General features: G+C 46.6%; 1 protein-coding gene across 3 annotated transcripts in view; it reads left to right on the forward strand.

Moving 5' to 3' along the window:
• Positions 1-14,278, forward strand: part of ubr3 (ubiquitin protein ligase E3 component n-recognin 3) — a 63,914-nt gene that overhangs the window by 31,743 nt on the left and 17,893 nt on the right. For 2 of the 3 annotated variants that reach the window (XM_062534909.1, XM_062534908.1), the window contains exons 25-30: positions 1,065-1,214; positions 3,631-3,764; positions 4,401-4,511; positions 7,124-7,339; positions 8,644-8,780; positions 12,699-12,784. In XM_062534909.1, coding sequence (XP_062390893.1) covers positions 1,065-1,214; positions 3,631-3,764; positions 4,401-4,511; positions 7,124-7,339; positions 8,644-8,780; positions 12,699-12,784 — 834 coding nt within the window. The remainder of the gene's footprint in view (positions 1-1,064; positions 1,215-3,630; positions 3,765-4,400; positions 4,512-7,123; positions 7,340-8,643; positions 8,781-12,698; positions 12,785-14,278) is intronic. The other variant, XM_062534910.1, reaches the window with a different exon arrangement.

A 14,278-nucleotide genomic window follows, 5' to 3' on the forward strand; every position in this document is an offset into this window, starting at 1 on the left:
TGTGCGTGTGTGTGAAGGGTAGTGTGTGCGTGCGCTCGTGCGTCTGTGCATTTGTGTGTGTGTTCATCACTGTACAGATGAATGATGCAGATGCATAACTAAGGCAAGTTTGTGGAAGCCAGCCAATATTAAGCAGGGGAGAAATATCAGCTAAATATATTTATTCCAAATAATGGAAACGGTGCATTTTCTCACACATTGTCGCTGTCACACACATGCATGTACACGATGCACACACACATATGCACTCTTGCACACAAACACTCTCACACTCTTGCACTCTTCCAAACACATACACACTCCATTCTTACATTTCTTATTCTTTCTCTCACACACACACACACACACACACACACACACACACACACACGCACACACACAGAGCCCCAATAAGGGGCCTCTTCACAGCACATTACCCTCTAATGTTTTTGTTTTTTTACACATGGCAGCTCCCAGCCGTTCTCTGGCTGCCCCATAATCTGCGTGTTAATTTAATGGGGAGAGAGAGAGGGCAAAAAAGCCATTTCGTTTTCGTTTCTTCCACTGATTGCATTTTTCTCCTCTTCTCCTCCTCCTCTTCTCCTCCTCCTCTTCTCCTCCTCCTCTTTGTTTCTATCCCCTTTTTTCTCTCACGGCTCCGTGCGTAGGTACTCATCCGTGCTTATCCGAACTTATTCTTTTCATTCTGCAGCATAATTGAGCGCAGAAGTTAGCTTTTCAGGATCTCTGGTGGTGCATTATGGGAATAAACGAGTATGGATTTTTATTGTTTTGTGGTGTTGGTGGTCGTGTGGTGTTGTCCTTGTGTGGGGTTTGGCAGAGTACATTTCTCCAGCACTGTTCCACTGTTCCACAGTACTATCTGTTAAGAGAGCCGTCTTGTTTGGGTTTTGTGTCTGATACTTTAAATCATCACACTAGAAAAGGACGGAAGGAAGGATGTTTTTTTTCACGCGTGCAAGAGATATGCAAGAGTTTGATCTCAACACTGTGTGTGTGTGTGTGTGTGTGTGTGTGTGTGTGTGTGTGTGTGTGTGTGTGTGTGTGTGTGTGTGTGTGTCCAGAGACTCCAGATGCTGACTCAGGCATGGACTTGGAGGCGTCGGAGGAGGCGAGTGAGGAGGTGCTCTACGACTGCGTCATCTGCGGCCAGAGCGGCCCCTCCACAGAGGACCGGCCCACTGGCCTCGTGGTGCTGCTGCAGGCCTCCTCAGGTGAGAGAGCTGGCTACAGGTGAGATGCACAGGGCTACAGGTGAGATGCACAGGGCTACAGGTGAGAGAGTTTGGCTACAAGTGAGAGGATCAGGGCTACAGGTGAGAGGATCAGGGCTACAGGTGAGAGGTCCATGGCTACAGGTGAGATACCTAAAGCTACAGGTGAGAGGACCAGGGCTACAGGTGAGATGAACAGGGCTACAGGTGAGAGAGTTGGGCTACAGGTGAGACACCCAGGACTACAGGTGAGATACTTAAAGCTACAGGTGATAGAATCATGGCTACCGGTGAGATGCCTAAAGCTAAAGCTCGAGGGCTACAGGTGAGAGAGCTGGGTGGGACGGCAGCCTCAGATCAGGAACCTGTCCAGGTATGGCAGCCCCACTGCTGTAGCAGCTAGGGTTTGTTTGTTTGCATTTGGGTTTGGATTCTAGTTTCACGTGAGGCACTTGGTAAGGTTCTCCGTAAGTGTAGATGTCAGGGTATATTTTCTGCCTGAGGTGAAACACCTGCCCAGGTACCAGGCGTGCCGATGAATGTCAGGTAGTTTTTGAGCTACTGGTAACAGGGTGGTCAAACTGCACCAGGTATGACGTGCAGCTGCTACTCCTCTGCTTGGTAGAGCAGCACTACTGCCGAACGTGGGATTATACTTGCAGATTATACTTCTACGCTTCTTCTTTCCTTACGATGTATTCCATCTCCATTATCGCTCAGCCTGTAATTCAGTCTGTTTGCACCAATAAAAGACTGCAAGTGAGATCAGTGTGCCCCAGTCTCCTTCCCATTTTAGCCCGTAATTCAGGTTAGTCTGCTAAATGATTGTAGATCATAGATCTTCCAGCACCCATTTCAGATCTTCGGCACCCATAGTGAATACAGGGATGGTCGAGGTGTCACTGAAGAACTAGTTTAGTGCCTTCATCTTCCAGCAGTAATGCCATGTCCTCAGATCACCACAGATGTTCACCACAATCATGATTTGCACCAGTCCTGAAATACAAGCTCGGTTCGTTTTTTACCAGAGTCTGAAGATTTGTAGTCTTAATTAAAATGAACACGGATGGAAATTGGCACTGTGATGCTTAAATCAACAAGTGTAGAAACATGAGCCCGCGGACCAGCCTAGCGCTCACAGGCAGTGCTAACCTGTGGCGCGCTTTATTACAGCGGAACTCCCGCTCTCGACCAATGGCTTTAGCCCTCTGTCTGTGTGAGGCTGCTTGTGCAAGTGGTGGCTTACTTGCTCTCATAATTGGCTCATCAGTCACCCATGGCGTTCGTCTGGGTCTCATTCTCCCAGCAGTCATCGCGTCCACCCGCCGCCAGCCTCCCACGGTAATTTTTTTGCGGGTGACTTTGCCAACATAACGACGATCGCTCACTGTCATGAAAACAAACGGCTTGTTTTATTAGCGACCCGTCCAAGTGTGAGCCGTGCCAGCGCTCGTAAAAAAGAACGTGTGGCTCTCGCGTGCGGTGTCAAGGTCAAAGCAGCCGGAGCGCTTTTAACAGGCAGATAACCTCTCCGCAGTCACCCAAATGACTATACGTGAAATAGCCATTCGAGAAAATAACTAAAAATTACGGGCTTCTTAAAAAATGTGGAGAGTTTTACCACTCGAGTTTGATTATCAAGATTAGCCAGGGGGAAATTAGCTGTCATTTTTTGTCGCTAATTTATAGGTGCCTGTTGCCTTGAAGAGGGGGCAAACATCTGTGTAATAGGCATAAACAAGCGCTCCACGTGATTGATCTTCCTGACAGAAAAACCCTGTCGCCCGTAATCATGTGCTAATTTTATGCGGCGTCATAAAGCATTCTGATACCTGATTAGCATACCCCTTTGCTGATAGGCTGGATGCTGATGTTTGATTAGCATATTGTTGGTGATAGGACGGTCCATAATGTCTGATTAACATAATGTTGGTGATGCGCTGGGACAGGATGATTGATGAGGCTAACGGCGAGAGAGCGGTGAGATCAATTTTAGTGATTGGCGGTCTAGCACTGTGAGCTGATCAAGAGGAGATGGAGACACAGTTTGTTTTGTATGTCCTTCTCATGAGCCCTAAACTCTGAGTAGTTAAGCCCTAAACTAGTTAAGTAGCGTTTATAATCGATTTCAGCCCTGTCTTCTGTATTGCTTTTGTTCTTGTGATTGGCTAGTCCCAGGGATCTGACGGGGATGCTGTTTGCGATTGGCTAGTCCCAGGGATCTGATGGGGGTGTTGTTTGCGATTGGCTAGTCCCAGGGATCTGATGGGGGTGTTGTTGTTTGTGATTGGCTAGACCCAGGGATCTGACGGGGATGTTGTTTGTGATTGGCTAGTCCCAGGGATGTGGTGGTTTGTGATTGGCTAGACCCAGGGATCTGACGGGGATGTTGTTTGTGATTGGCTGTTTCTTGCAGTGCTGGGCCACCGGAGCAGAAGTGACGAGCCCAAGAGGCTGCCCACCAGCGACGAGGAGCACATTTACCCAGAAGACACCTGTGGAGCCGCCAGCGACGTGCGACTCTCCCTCATGCAGCGCGACTTCAAAGATGTACGTGAGCGTGAGGGGACGTATGCAATGATCACACACACACACACACACACACACACACACACACACACACACACACACGTCAAGGCTATCCACCCTTTGGACACACAAATGGACTGACAGACATTACAAAATGATCTTACTTGGAAGTGAATACATGCAAACATATTTGCAGTGCGTAGGTATACATTGTTTGAGATTATTGTGTTTGTTAAGGGGGGGGGGGGTGTTCTGTATTTGTGTGTGTAAGGGTTGTTGTATGAACTTGATGTCTGTGTACTTACACAGTCACCCCTCCAACGCACACACGTCATCTTCTAGAACAAATAGACCCTACTGTATACCCGCTGCTCGTCTTGTCCGTACAGATTATTATCCGGTGTCATCTATTCCGCTGCACAAACACGAAATGCAAACATTTAGCGCTCTTGTTGAACATTAACAGTATTGATAATGAGTGGGGTTATTACGGTGTGGGCTATTGAGATGGCCCGTGCACTGATGGGATAAGTCAACACTGAGGTCTTATTGAAATAAGTCAACACTGAGGTTTGTGCAGGAATTGGTGAGCGCTAATATTTACACTTCGTGTGACCCCTGACCCCTCTGTTCTCTTCCGCTCGTCTGCGTTCCCAGAGTTCCTGTCTGCAGTCGGTGTCCATCGGCTGGGACGGCGGCGTGTACGTGCAGACCTGCGGCCACACGCTGCACATCGACTGCCACAAGTCCTACATGGAGTCGCTGAGGGTAAGAGCCAGGCCACACACACTATGGGGAAAGATGACAACAGAATGTCACCACGCAACCTGGAACCATCATTAAATGATGGAGACTAGAGTTGGAAACAGTCCAGGTCCTCACGGCCGGTAGCCCAGTGTCAACTTAGGAGAGCGAGATGAATCGATCGTGGGGTGAAATGATGGAGACGGTCCTTTGAAACAATATATATCTTCATGGTCACCACTGTGGGGGCGAAGCAGAGCTTTCAGAGAACGCAGTCCCGAGTTTACATTCACTCTTGAGGAAGACTCTCTTATCCACAGAGACTCAGTCGACTGGTGTTTGGCTTTAAGTAAGCTAGGAGATTGGTTGAGCTGGAAATCTGATGAGTTTTGGTGAGTGTAGAGCTAACATTAAAGCCCCCGGTTGTAATGTTGGCAAAACTGTCAGACCTCATTAGGTCTCCCCCCACTAACACACTGTAGTCTATAGACCTCTCCACACATAGCTAGCTCATGACTGTGTATGCTGCTAAGACACCAAGGCTCTGTACAAGACAGGAAAAACTGCTGCCTTCTAAGATACAGTATGTAACTGGGGGGCAAGACTTGGGGAGGGAGGCAGCGGGCAGCCGTCTTCCGTTTGGAACGGAGCTAAAGACACACAGATTGATGGACATCTAATAACTAGCATCAGACCACAGGTCTGTTCCCTCGCTAGTTTATCGGTGAAGAGCCGCTGTCCTGCCGCCGCTTTGTCCTCGGTGACCGTGGACTTTCGCATGCATCCGCCGCGCTCACCCTTGACCCTGAAGGACCGCGCAAGGCTAGATCTCGCCCGCCTCTCCTCGCGCGTCCGACACGTCGTTAAGGGCTCATCCATCACCGTGGCGACGCCTCTCCCGGATGAATATTCCTGCGCTTCTGTCTGTCGGTCTGTCTGTTCGTCCGCCTTGACAGGACGGCGGTCGCGCTGCCTCGCAATGTTAACTCGAGGGCACTGATCCATCACCATGGTTTAAAGGAGATAGAGAGAGAGAGAGAGTATGGTGATGGAGAGAGATAGAGAGAGAGAATGGAGAGAGATAGAGAGAGTGAGTGAGAGAGAGAGAATGGTGAGAGAGAGATGGAGAGTGTGAGAGATAAAGAGCAATAGAGAGAGCGATAGAGAGAGAGAATGGTGAGAGAGAGGAGGACGTTTGCATGGTTGCCTTTAGGATATCTCTGGTGAGAATGACATTCTACCACCACAAGAGGTATCTGTTGATGTGGCATTCCTGTTAAGTATGTGTGTGTGTGTGTGTGTGTGTGTGTGTGTGTGTGTGTGTGTGTGTGTGAGGGAGGAGGGTTGTAAATGTTTCTGTTCGGCCGTTTCATATTTCCCTATCTGACATAAACATAAACACTGAAAGCCTTAAAAAGCACCCTTCTCACCGGTCATTTGTCAACCTCACAGGGCGAGTGGTCATGCGTTTAGTCAGAATCAGAGAAGTGATGGCCTGGTGGGGACTGGATGCGTAAACACATTAGTCATCGACAGGGCTTAAATCCTCCATCTTGGTTTTTTTTTTTCTTGTCTTTTTTTTTCTACCCAAATCTACCTTGGAAATCCAGAGTTCTTGCGAGAGTACCATTTGAATTGTGTCCGCAAGATACTCTGGCAACGAGCAATGATGCACGTTACGTTGAGCCCAACCATCTGGGGTAACCAATCAAATTGGTGTATCTGATGTAGGCGGGTGAGGGACGAGCTAAACTGATGACGACAGCACTACAACTTTCGAAGTCAGATTGGTCGTAGTGTTATCCAAGAGTCCAGAATCAAATGCATGCCTGGTGCCGGCCCTGGAGTTGGGCCATTACATTATTCGTGGCCAGACCCTTAATCTGAAAGATTACCAGGGTATGGATTTTTTCAGGCTAACCCAACTCCAGAATCCACCAGAATCCCACCTGGAGATTGCCCCCTCTTTCGCCTGTTTTATCTCAATCCCTTAAGGTCATTTGTGTCTAAGCGTCGCTCTGTTGGAAACCTGATGCTGATTGGTTGGGACAGATATTGCTCTCTATAAACGGGTTTTACCATTGTGTGGTGATCCACAGATTTTATGCTGCTGCGATGTTTATATATGGACATCATCTGTTATATGGTGCAGTGAAATATTTGCTAGAATTACAGTATACTTGTATAAAGACCATTATACACATGATATAACAACCGCAAGCTACATGGAGTGATAAAAAGCACAGTACCTAAACTGGTGAAAAGTACATTCATATTTTTTTTTTTCATCTAATTCATTCATGGACTGATAAAAAGTACTTTACCTAAATACTGTATCTAATTCATTTATTCATTCAATGTGTTAAATTCAAATGGCACAGTTGAGGTTCCATTCCTTATCATTCACTATAAAGAAAAGGCAGTAAGGGTTCACACTCTGTAAAAAAACACAGACAAAGACTTTGTCTATATCTTTTCAGAGTGCGAACCCTTACTGCCTTTTCCTGATACCTTTTGGTTTGACACACCTGACTAAAAATACTGTCATCAAGAGCGCAACAGGTACCCCACCTTCTGACTTATCCTTCGCCATCTCAGAGTGACCCATGCCATGTTCTCCTCCGTCCGTCCTACAGAATGACCAGGTGCTGCAGGGCTTCTCCGTGGACAAGGGCGAGTTCACCTGCCCCCTGTGCCGGCAGTTTGCCAACAGCGTGTTGCCGTGCCGACCGGGCCGGGGCTCGGAGGTGGGCGCCTGGCACGTGCCCAGCAGCAAGCCCATGCACGCGCTGGTCAAGGAGGTGGAGGACCTGCAGGACCAGCTGGCCATTTTCCCCGTAAGCGACGACACTGTAAGGCAAACACACACACACACACACACACACACGGCCAATCCCACCCCCCTTTTTGTACCTTTTTTGTTCCTTTTCACCCATATCAGCACCTTTGCTGCTCAACGCCTCTCAATCCGCCTCCATCTTTTTGCCGCTCAGTGACACTCCCACCGTCACCATCTCTTCGACTCCATCTCTTCATCTCCATTTTTCTTCTTTTTTCTTCTCATTCTTCTTTCTTTCCTCAAGTTTTTTTGTATTCCCTATCTGTCAGTCCAACTTCCCCCCCCCCCCTCTCTCTCTCTCTCTCTCTCTCTCTCTCTCTGCGTCTCCATTCCTTCAGTCATCTCTCTTCTGTCCATCCCATTCTCCATTTTTCTTTTTCCTTTTTCCATTTTTCTGTTCCATTTGTATTCACCCCATCATCTCATGTGTGCTGGTGTTCTGGCGTGACCGTGACGACACACAGTGAGAGAGGTGGACGCTGCTCTCTGTATGTATTCACCTCCCATACAGCTCCACTCTCACGCCCACACACACACACACACACACACCACCACACACCCCCAGCTAAACTGCTGCCTCTGGAACAAATCTGGGCCACATCAGAGCCAGATCAGAGCCAGATCAGAGCCAGATCAGAGCCAGATCTGGGCCAGATTTGATAAAGAAAAGCAGCTATATGGGACAATACTCCACCCCTCCTCAACTGCTCACATCTGTCTGTTTGCTGTGGTTGTCACAACAATGTCTACTACCCTTAGACTACTTCTATAACCCCCAGGGTTTATATTATGCACCCCCCCCCCCCCCCCCCCCATCCAGATATGTTCCCAGGCAATAATTGGTGCTTTACAATGCTAATATACTGTTTTTAATTCTATTATGTGCATATCAAAGAAGCGACTGAGGGCTTTTGGTTGCTAGCCTTTTCACCATTGAACAACCTTAGAGATGATTTTCAGAAAACTTTCATGAAAGTTTTCTTTGTAAAAATGATTTGGAATCCTGGCCCTAGATCATTTTGTCAGAATATCTGTGATGAGCCTCTCAAATTCAAATGTCTGAAATTTGATGGATTCTGTTTGGCTGTCACCTTTTTATCGTTCTCAAAATCACTCTGAAAGTGATACCCAACGACATCGTTCTTTAAATCATTATCGTTATAGTTTATCTGTGCCTGTTGTCATTAATATAAGCTAGCCATTATCAATATAGTTGTCTAGTGTGTGTGTGTGTGTGTGTGTGTGTGTGTGTGTGTGTGTGTGATTATAGTTCTCACTCTTACTCTGCCCTGTGCTCTGTGCATCGCCCCTGTGCAGACGGAGTCCAACCTCACCAAGGAGATGGAGTCGGTGATCAAGGACATCAAGAACACCACGCAGAAGAAGTACATGGACTACGGCAAGAACCCCGGCTCTCCCGACAACGACTTCCTCTTCATGTACTCCGTCGCCAGGTGAGGAACCAGTTCTTAGAAGCACTGCCACTAATTACTCCTTATGCCTCTGTCTGCAGGTCTGTCTGTAGGTCTATTGTTTGGTCTGTCTGTCTGTCTGTCTGTCTGTCTGTAGGTCTACTGTTTGGTCTTACTGTCTGTCTGTCTGTCTGTAGGTCTATTGTTTGGTCTTACTGTCTGTCTGTAGGTCTATTGTTTGGTCTGTCTGTCGGTCAGTCTGTTGGCCTGTCTATGAGTGGGTTTCTCGATTTGCCTGTGTCACTCTTAAGAAAGTCATATGCCTGCCTGCCTTCCTGTCTCTCTCTCTCTCTCTCTCTCTCTCTCTCTCTCTGTGTCTATTCCTCTGATCATCTGTTCGTAGATGTCTTATCTTCTGAGAGGACAGTGTCTACAGCTGTCAGTCAGTGTGTCTGTGGTCAATATTCTGACGTGGAGGTCAGTTAGGTTGTCTGGCAAGGTGAGAGCGGTATAACGTGGAACACAAGCAGCCAACACAGCCAACAGATCTACAGTCTGTTTCTGTTGCACTTGCTGTCTCTCTCCTCTCTTTCTCTTTCCCTCCCTCCCCCTCTCATTCTTTCCCTCTTTTCAGTCTTCTGTCACAGTCACTGCCTCTATCACTTTCACTGCTCTCTTTCCCTCTCTGTGTGTCTGTTCTCTCCCTTTCTCCCTCTCTCTCTCCCCCTCTTCCCCTCTCTCCTCTCTCCCTCTCCCTCTCCCCCTACCACCATCTCTCTCTCTCTCCCCCTCTCTCTCTCCCTCTCTCTCTCTCTCTCCCTCTCTCCATCCCTCTCTCTCCCTCTCTCCATCCCTCTCTCCCTCTCTCTCTCTGTGTCATTGTGCTCAGTGAGAGGTGCTGATTGCCTGAGGGTTTGGCGAGACCACTGGCTGCTCTCAGGGTCTGTGTTATCTGTGGCAGCCAGATGGGTCTCACCATGGCAACGCCAAGTCAACCATGGTACATTTACCCCTCAAGACACACACACACACACACTCTCACACTCACACACTCACACTCACACTCACACTCACACTCACACTCACACTCACACTCACACTCACACTCACACTCACACTCACACTCACACTCACACTCACACTCACACTCACACTCACACTCACACTCACACTCACGCACTCTCTAATAAACATAAATACACACACAGATATGGTGCGTTCACGTCCTGGGCATCTCAGCAGAGGCCTGGTGTCCTGGTGGCCGCTGCCGGTGGACACTGTGAATGTGGCTAATGTCAGGACAGTGTGTGAATGTCAGGCTAATTAATTATGGCTGCTGATAGCGTCTGCTCCACCATCCTCTACTCAGACAGCACTCATCCATTTGGCACTTTCTGGGGGGTGGCAAGGAGGGGGGGATGATGGGAAATCAGATGAAGTGTGTGTGTGTGTGTGTGTGTGTGTGTGTGTGTGTGTGTGTGTGTGTGTGTGTGTGTGTGTGTGTGTGTGTGTGTGTGTGTGTGAGTGTGTGAGTGTGTGAGTGTGTGAGTGAGTGAGTGAGTGAGTGAGTGAGTGAGTGAGTGAGTGAGTGAGTGAGTGAGTGCGTGTGTGTGTCAGTGGGTTGCATATGTGTGTTACAGCACACACACACGCACACACACTTACCTGCACTCACACAATCTGTGTGTGTAAGCCAGCCCAGCTGCTAGACTGGCCCAGGTGTCTCACAGAACAGACAAAGAGTGACTCAGCAGAAATGAGGCAACAGATGTGCAGAAGGCTCAGAAGATGAACTCACATGGAACTGACATGGAACCGTGTCAATATACAGTATATGCTTGATCTATTATAGGAATAGATATGCCTGAACAGATGTGTTAAGAGTGACTCAGCAAGTATTAGTGTGAGCTAACCGGATAGTGACTTTGCAAATAAGTCTAACGAGCTAACGTGTGCTTAAGTAGGTGTGTCCAGACCGTTGTGTTAAAGACTGTTTGGGGTTTTGGGAGGTGAGCGGGTGAGTGGGTTGCTCTTCCAAACCAGTAGTTTCTTGCAACTTTGACAGCTGAAAGTGGATCAGGTTTCTAGGACATTCTGCAGGGAAAAGTTGTTGAAAGAGAATGGGAATATTATGGTCTGGTCTGGTTAGAAAAAAAAAACAAAAAAACCTATGCTTGCTAGACCCTTGTGCCACTCTGCCAGTTACAACCCTCTGAGGAGTCTATCAGTTTGGCAGTTAGTCTTGCTTGAAAAAAAAACAAAACAACCACATCGCTTCAAAAAACTTTTCAAACTTCGACAGCAGATGGACAACCCCCCCCTCCAGGAGACGTTCAGCAGAAGGGTTACTCTCTGTGCCACATGCTGGCTGGGACCCCTGCCGACTGCCGATGTGGCACTGAGGGAATGTTTCTGTAGTCTCCCTGACTCGCACTCTCTCTTTCATCTGGGACACTGACTGCACAATAGTGTATCAACAATCAGGAACGACACATTTTGGTCCAATTTGGTCCAGGCCCAAGTTCCTTTGTCTTTCGAGAGCTCTACCTACGTTTCTCACCTAAAAGTTGTGTAGGCCTCTTGGCTAGACATGCCCATAAGCTGTGGTGGCTAGTGAAGATAGCACAGTGATTTTGCATGCTACCTAGTGGTTGCATTGCTATTTAGTGTTGCTATTATCCTGCAGCTTAATTAGCAGAGCAAGGTGCTATAGACACCAAAGTCATGAAGTTCTAAGTGCTGTGTGTATGTGTTTGTTAACATCACACATGAAGTTATAAGTGCTGTGTGCATGTGTTTATTAACATCACACATGAGGTTATAAGTGCTGTGTGTACTGTATGTGTTTATTAACATCACACATGAGGTTATAAGTGCTGTGTGTACTGTATGTGTTTATTAACATCACACATGAGGTTATAAGTGCTGTGTGCATGTGTTTATTAACATCACACATGAGGTTATAAATGTTGTGTGTGTGTTTATTAACGTCATACATGAGGTTATACATGTTGTGTGTATGTGTTTATTAACGTCATACATGAGGTTATAAATGCTGTGTGTATGTGTTTATTATTAACATCACACATGAGGTTATAAGTGCTGTGTGTTTATTAACGTCATACATGAGTTTATAAATGTTGTATGTGTTTATTAACGTCATACATGAGGTTATAAATGTTGTGTGTTTATTAACGTCATACATGAGTTTATAAATGTTGTATGTAAGGGATAATGTATAGAACGCCGGTCATTATCGGAAAATAATTCCCGACAGGATGAACAGAACCCCGACGCGCAGCGGAGGGGTTTTGCTTCGTCCTGAAGGGAATTATTTTCCGATAATGACCGGCGTTCTATACATTATCCCGCTTATTATATGGCTACTTGCCAAAAAGAGAAATGAAACTTAACTCAATGTGTCTTTAGCAATGACTTGGCTACCGTTTGGTGGCTTCCGCTAACTTCTAGAAAATAAATAGTTCGCCACAGTTGACAGTTGTTAGGTGTTGCCTGGTAACGTACTTGGTAACTTTCAATGAAATTCCATTGCAACCAGCGAACGGCTTTGTTGCGGATTGATATGAAAGACGTAAATTAGAAGCACAAAACCCGTTGCCATTGACAGCGGTCATTATATACTTTCACCGGTGATTATACATATTAATCACCGGTAGAACGTTGGGGAGGCCCATTCAAAGTGAATGGGAGCTCTCTCAACATTCTAGAGAGCCATATAATAAGTGTTTATTAACGTCATTCATGAGTTTATGTGCTGTGTGCATGTGTTTATTAACGTCATACATGAGTTTATAAATGTTGTTATTATGTGGTTATAAATGTTGCAGGTATGTTTGTTAACAACATGTATATAAATGATGTGTATGTTTGTGTCTATTATCATCATATCTGAGTTTATAAATTGTTTATAAATTCTGTGTGTGTGTGTGTGTGTCTCAGGTCTAATCTGGAGTTGGAGATGGTGCATCGGGGAGGAAACCTTTGCTCTGGGGGAGCCAGTGCTGCAGCCAAGCGGTCCTGTCTCAGTGAGTACACAGAAACACACTCGCACACGTACACACACGGACAGATATGCACACACACACACACACACACTCAGTGCAACAATGACGAGCACAATGGTTTCTACCTTTTCCAAAAAGGGATTTACGTACACACACTTTTGCACTTGGCCGGTACCTTTCTGCCGATGGAGACTTTGTGCTTATTGTGTGTGCGTGCGTGTGTGTACACAGCACAAAGCGTGGGGCGGGCTTTATGTGATGCCAGACAGGAGAGTAGGGTTAAGAGTGTGCTTTTAAACACAACCAATGCAGTAGCAACTGATGCCGTCAGAATTTAACGTCACAGACTTGTATCTTCTTGAGGCTCTTTAGTAATTGTGCAACAACTGCATTTGAAACTGTCTTTTACTAGAATGTTTGTGTGTGGACTTCTGAAAAAGATTTGGTAAAGAGTTATGTACTAACTTAAGTTACAGTGGACTTATACCAGGCACAGCACTGTAACAGAATGTTGAGATAAAAGCTGCTTCGCTGTGGACTGTGCTTTTGAGAGAGTTTTTTTTAGTGTTGGACAGAAGGATTTATCAAAAATAAGAAGGAAGACCTAAGGTACCTCAGCGGATGTTTAAACAAGGCACAGAGGGGGAAATAAAGGTGCTCTGCTGAGAATAAAAAGGGGAAAAGCTGAGATGATGTTCCAGAAGGGTCCTTGTATATCTGAACCAGGCAAGGAGACATATGATCTGCCACAGACTACTAATGTGGAGTTCCGGAACCTCAGAGCAACGAGAGAAGGGGGGGGGGGGGTGGGCTGTAAAGAGTGTGCGTGCGTGCGTGCGTGCGTGCGTGCGTGCGTGCGTGCGTGCGTGCGTGCGTGTGTGTGTGTGTGTGTGTCACTGACGTGGAGAGGAGAATGAAGAGTGATTGATGCCTCTGTCTGTGTGTGTCTGGACTCCTCAACTGTGTGAGCGCTCTACTGAAGAGCGAGACACCCAGATTACGGAAGGAGGGAGATAAAATATAGAAAGAGTTAGGAGGAGGAGGGGAAGAGGGGAGGAGAGGAGGAGGGGAAGAAGGGAAGGGAGGAGAGGAGGGAGATTAGAACAGCAGAAGAGATGGAGTGAATGAATTAGGCAGAGTAGATAAAGGGTGTTATGGGTAAGAGAGAGAGATACGAAATAAAAGAGTTTGAAAATGGAGAGAAAGCTGCCCTGTGTGTTATTTGTCATTTCTTCCCTTCAGTGTGTGTAGGTCATTATTGCCGAGTTCACGCGTCTCTCTTTCATTTCACTAGTCATTATCATAAGCACAAACACTTCATCAGCTGTTACATGTATGGAATAGCGCAGCAACACAGATGTTTTTAATGGGATAACAGTCGTTTTATTCATATCATTGATAGTAACTCCATATTAATCATATGAAACACAATAATCATATTTACAAACATGCAAACAGATTGGAAGATTAAAAGACTTTTTGAATTCACTTTTACTAGTTGATGGTAAGCCTAGA

This window comes from Sardina pilchardus, chromosome 4 (genome assembly GCF_963854185.1).
Source record: "Sardina pilchardus chromosome 4, fSarPil1.1, whole genome shotgun sequence".
NCBI classification, from domain to species: domain Eukaryota; kingdom Metazoa; phylum Chordata; class Actinopteri; order Clupeiformes; family Clupeidae; genus Sardina; species Sardina pilchardus.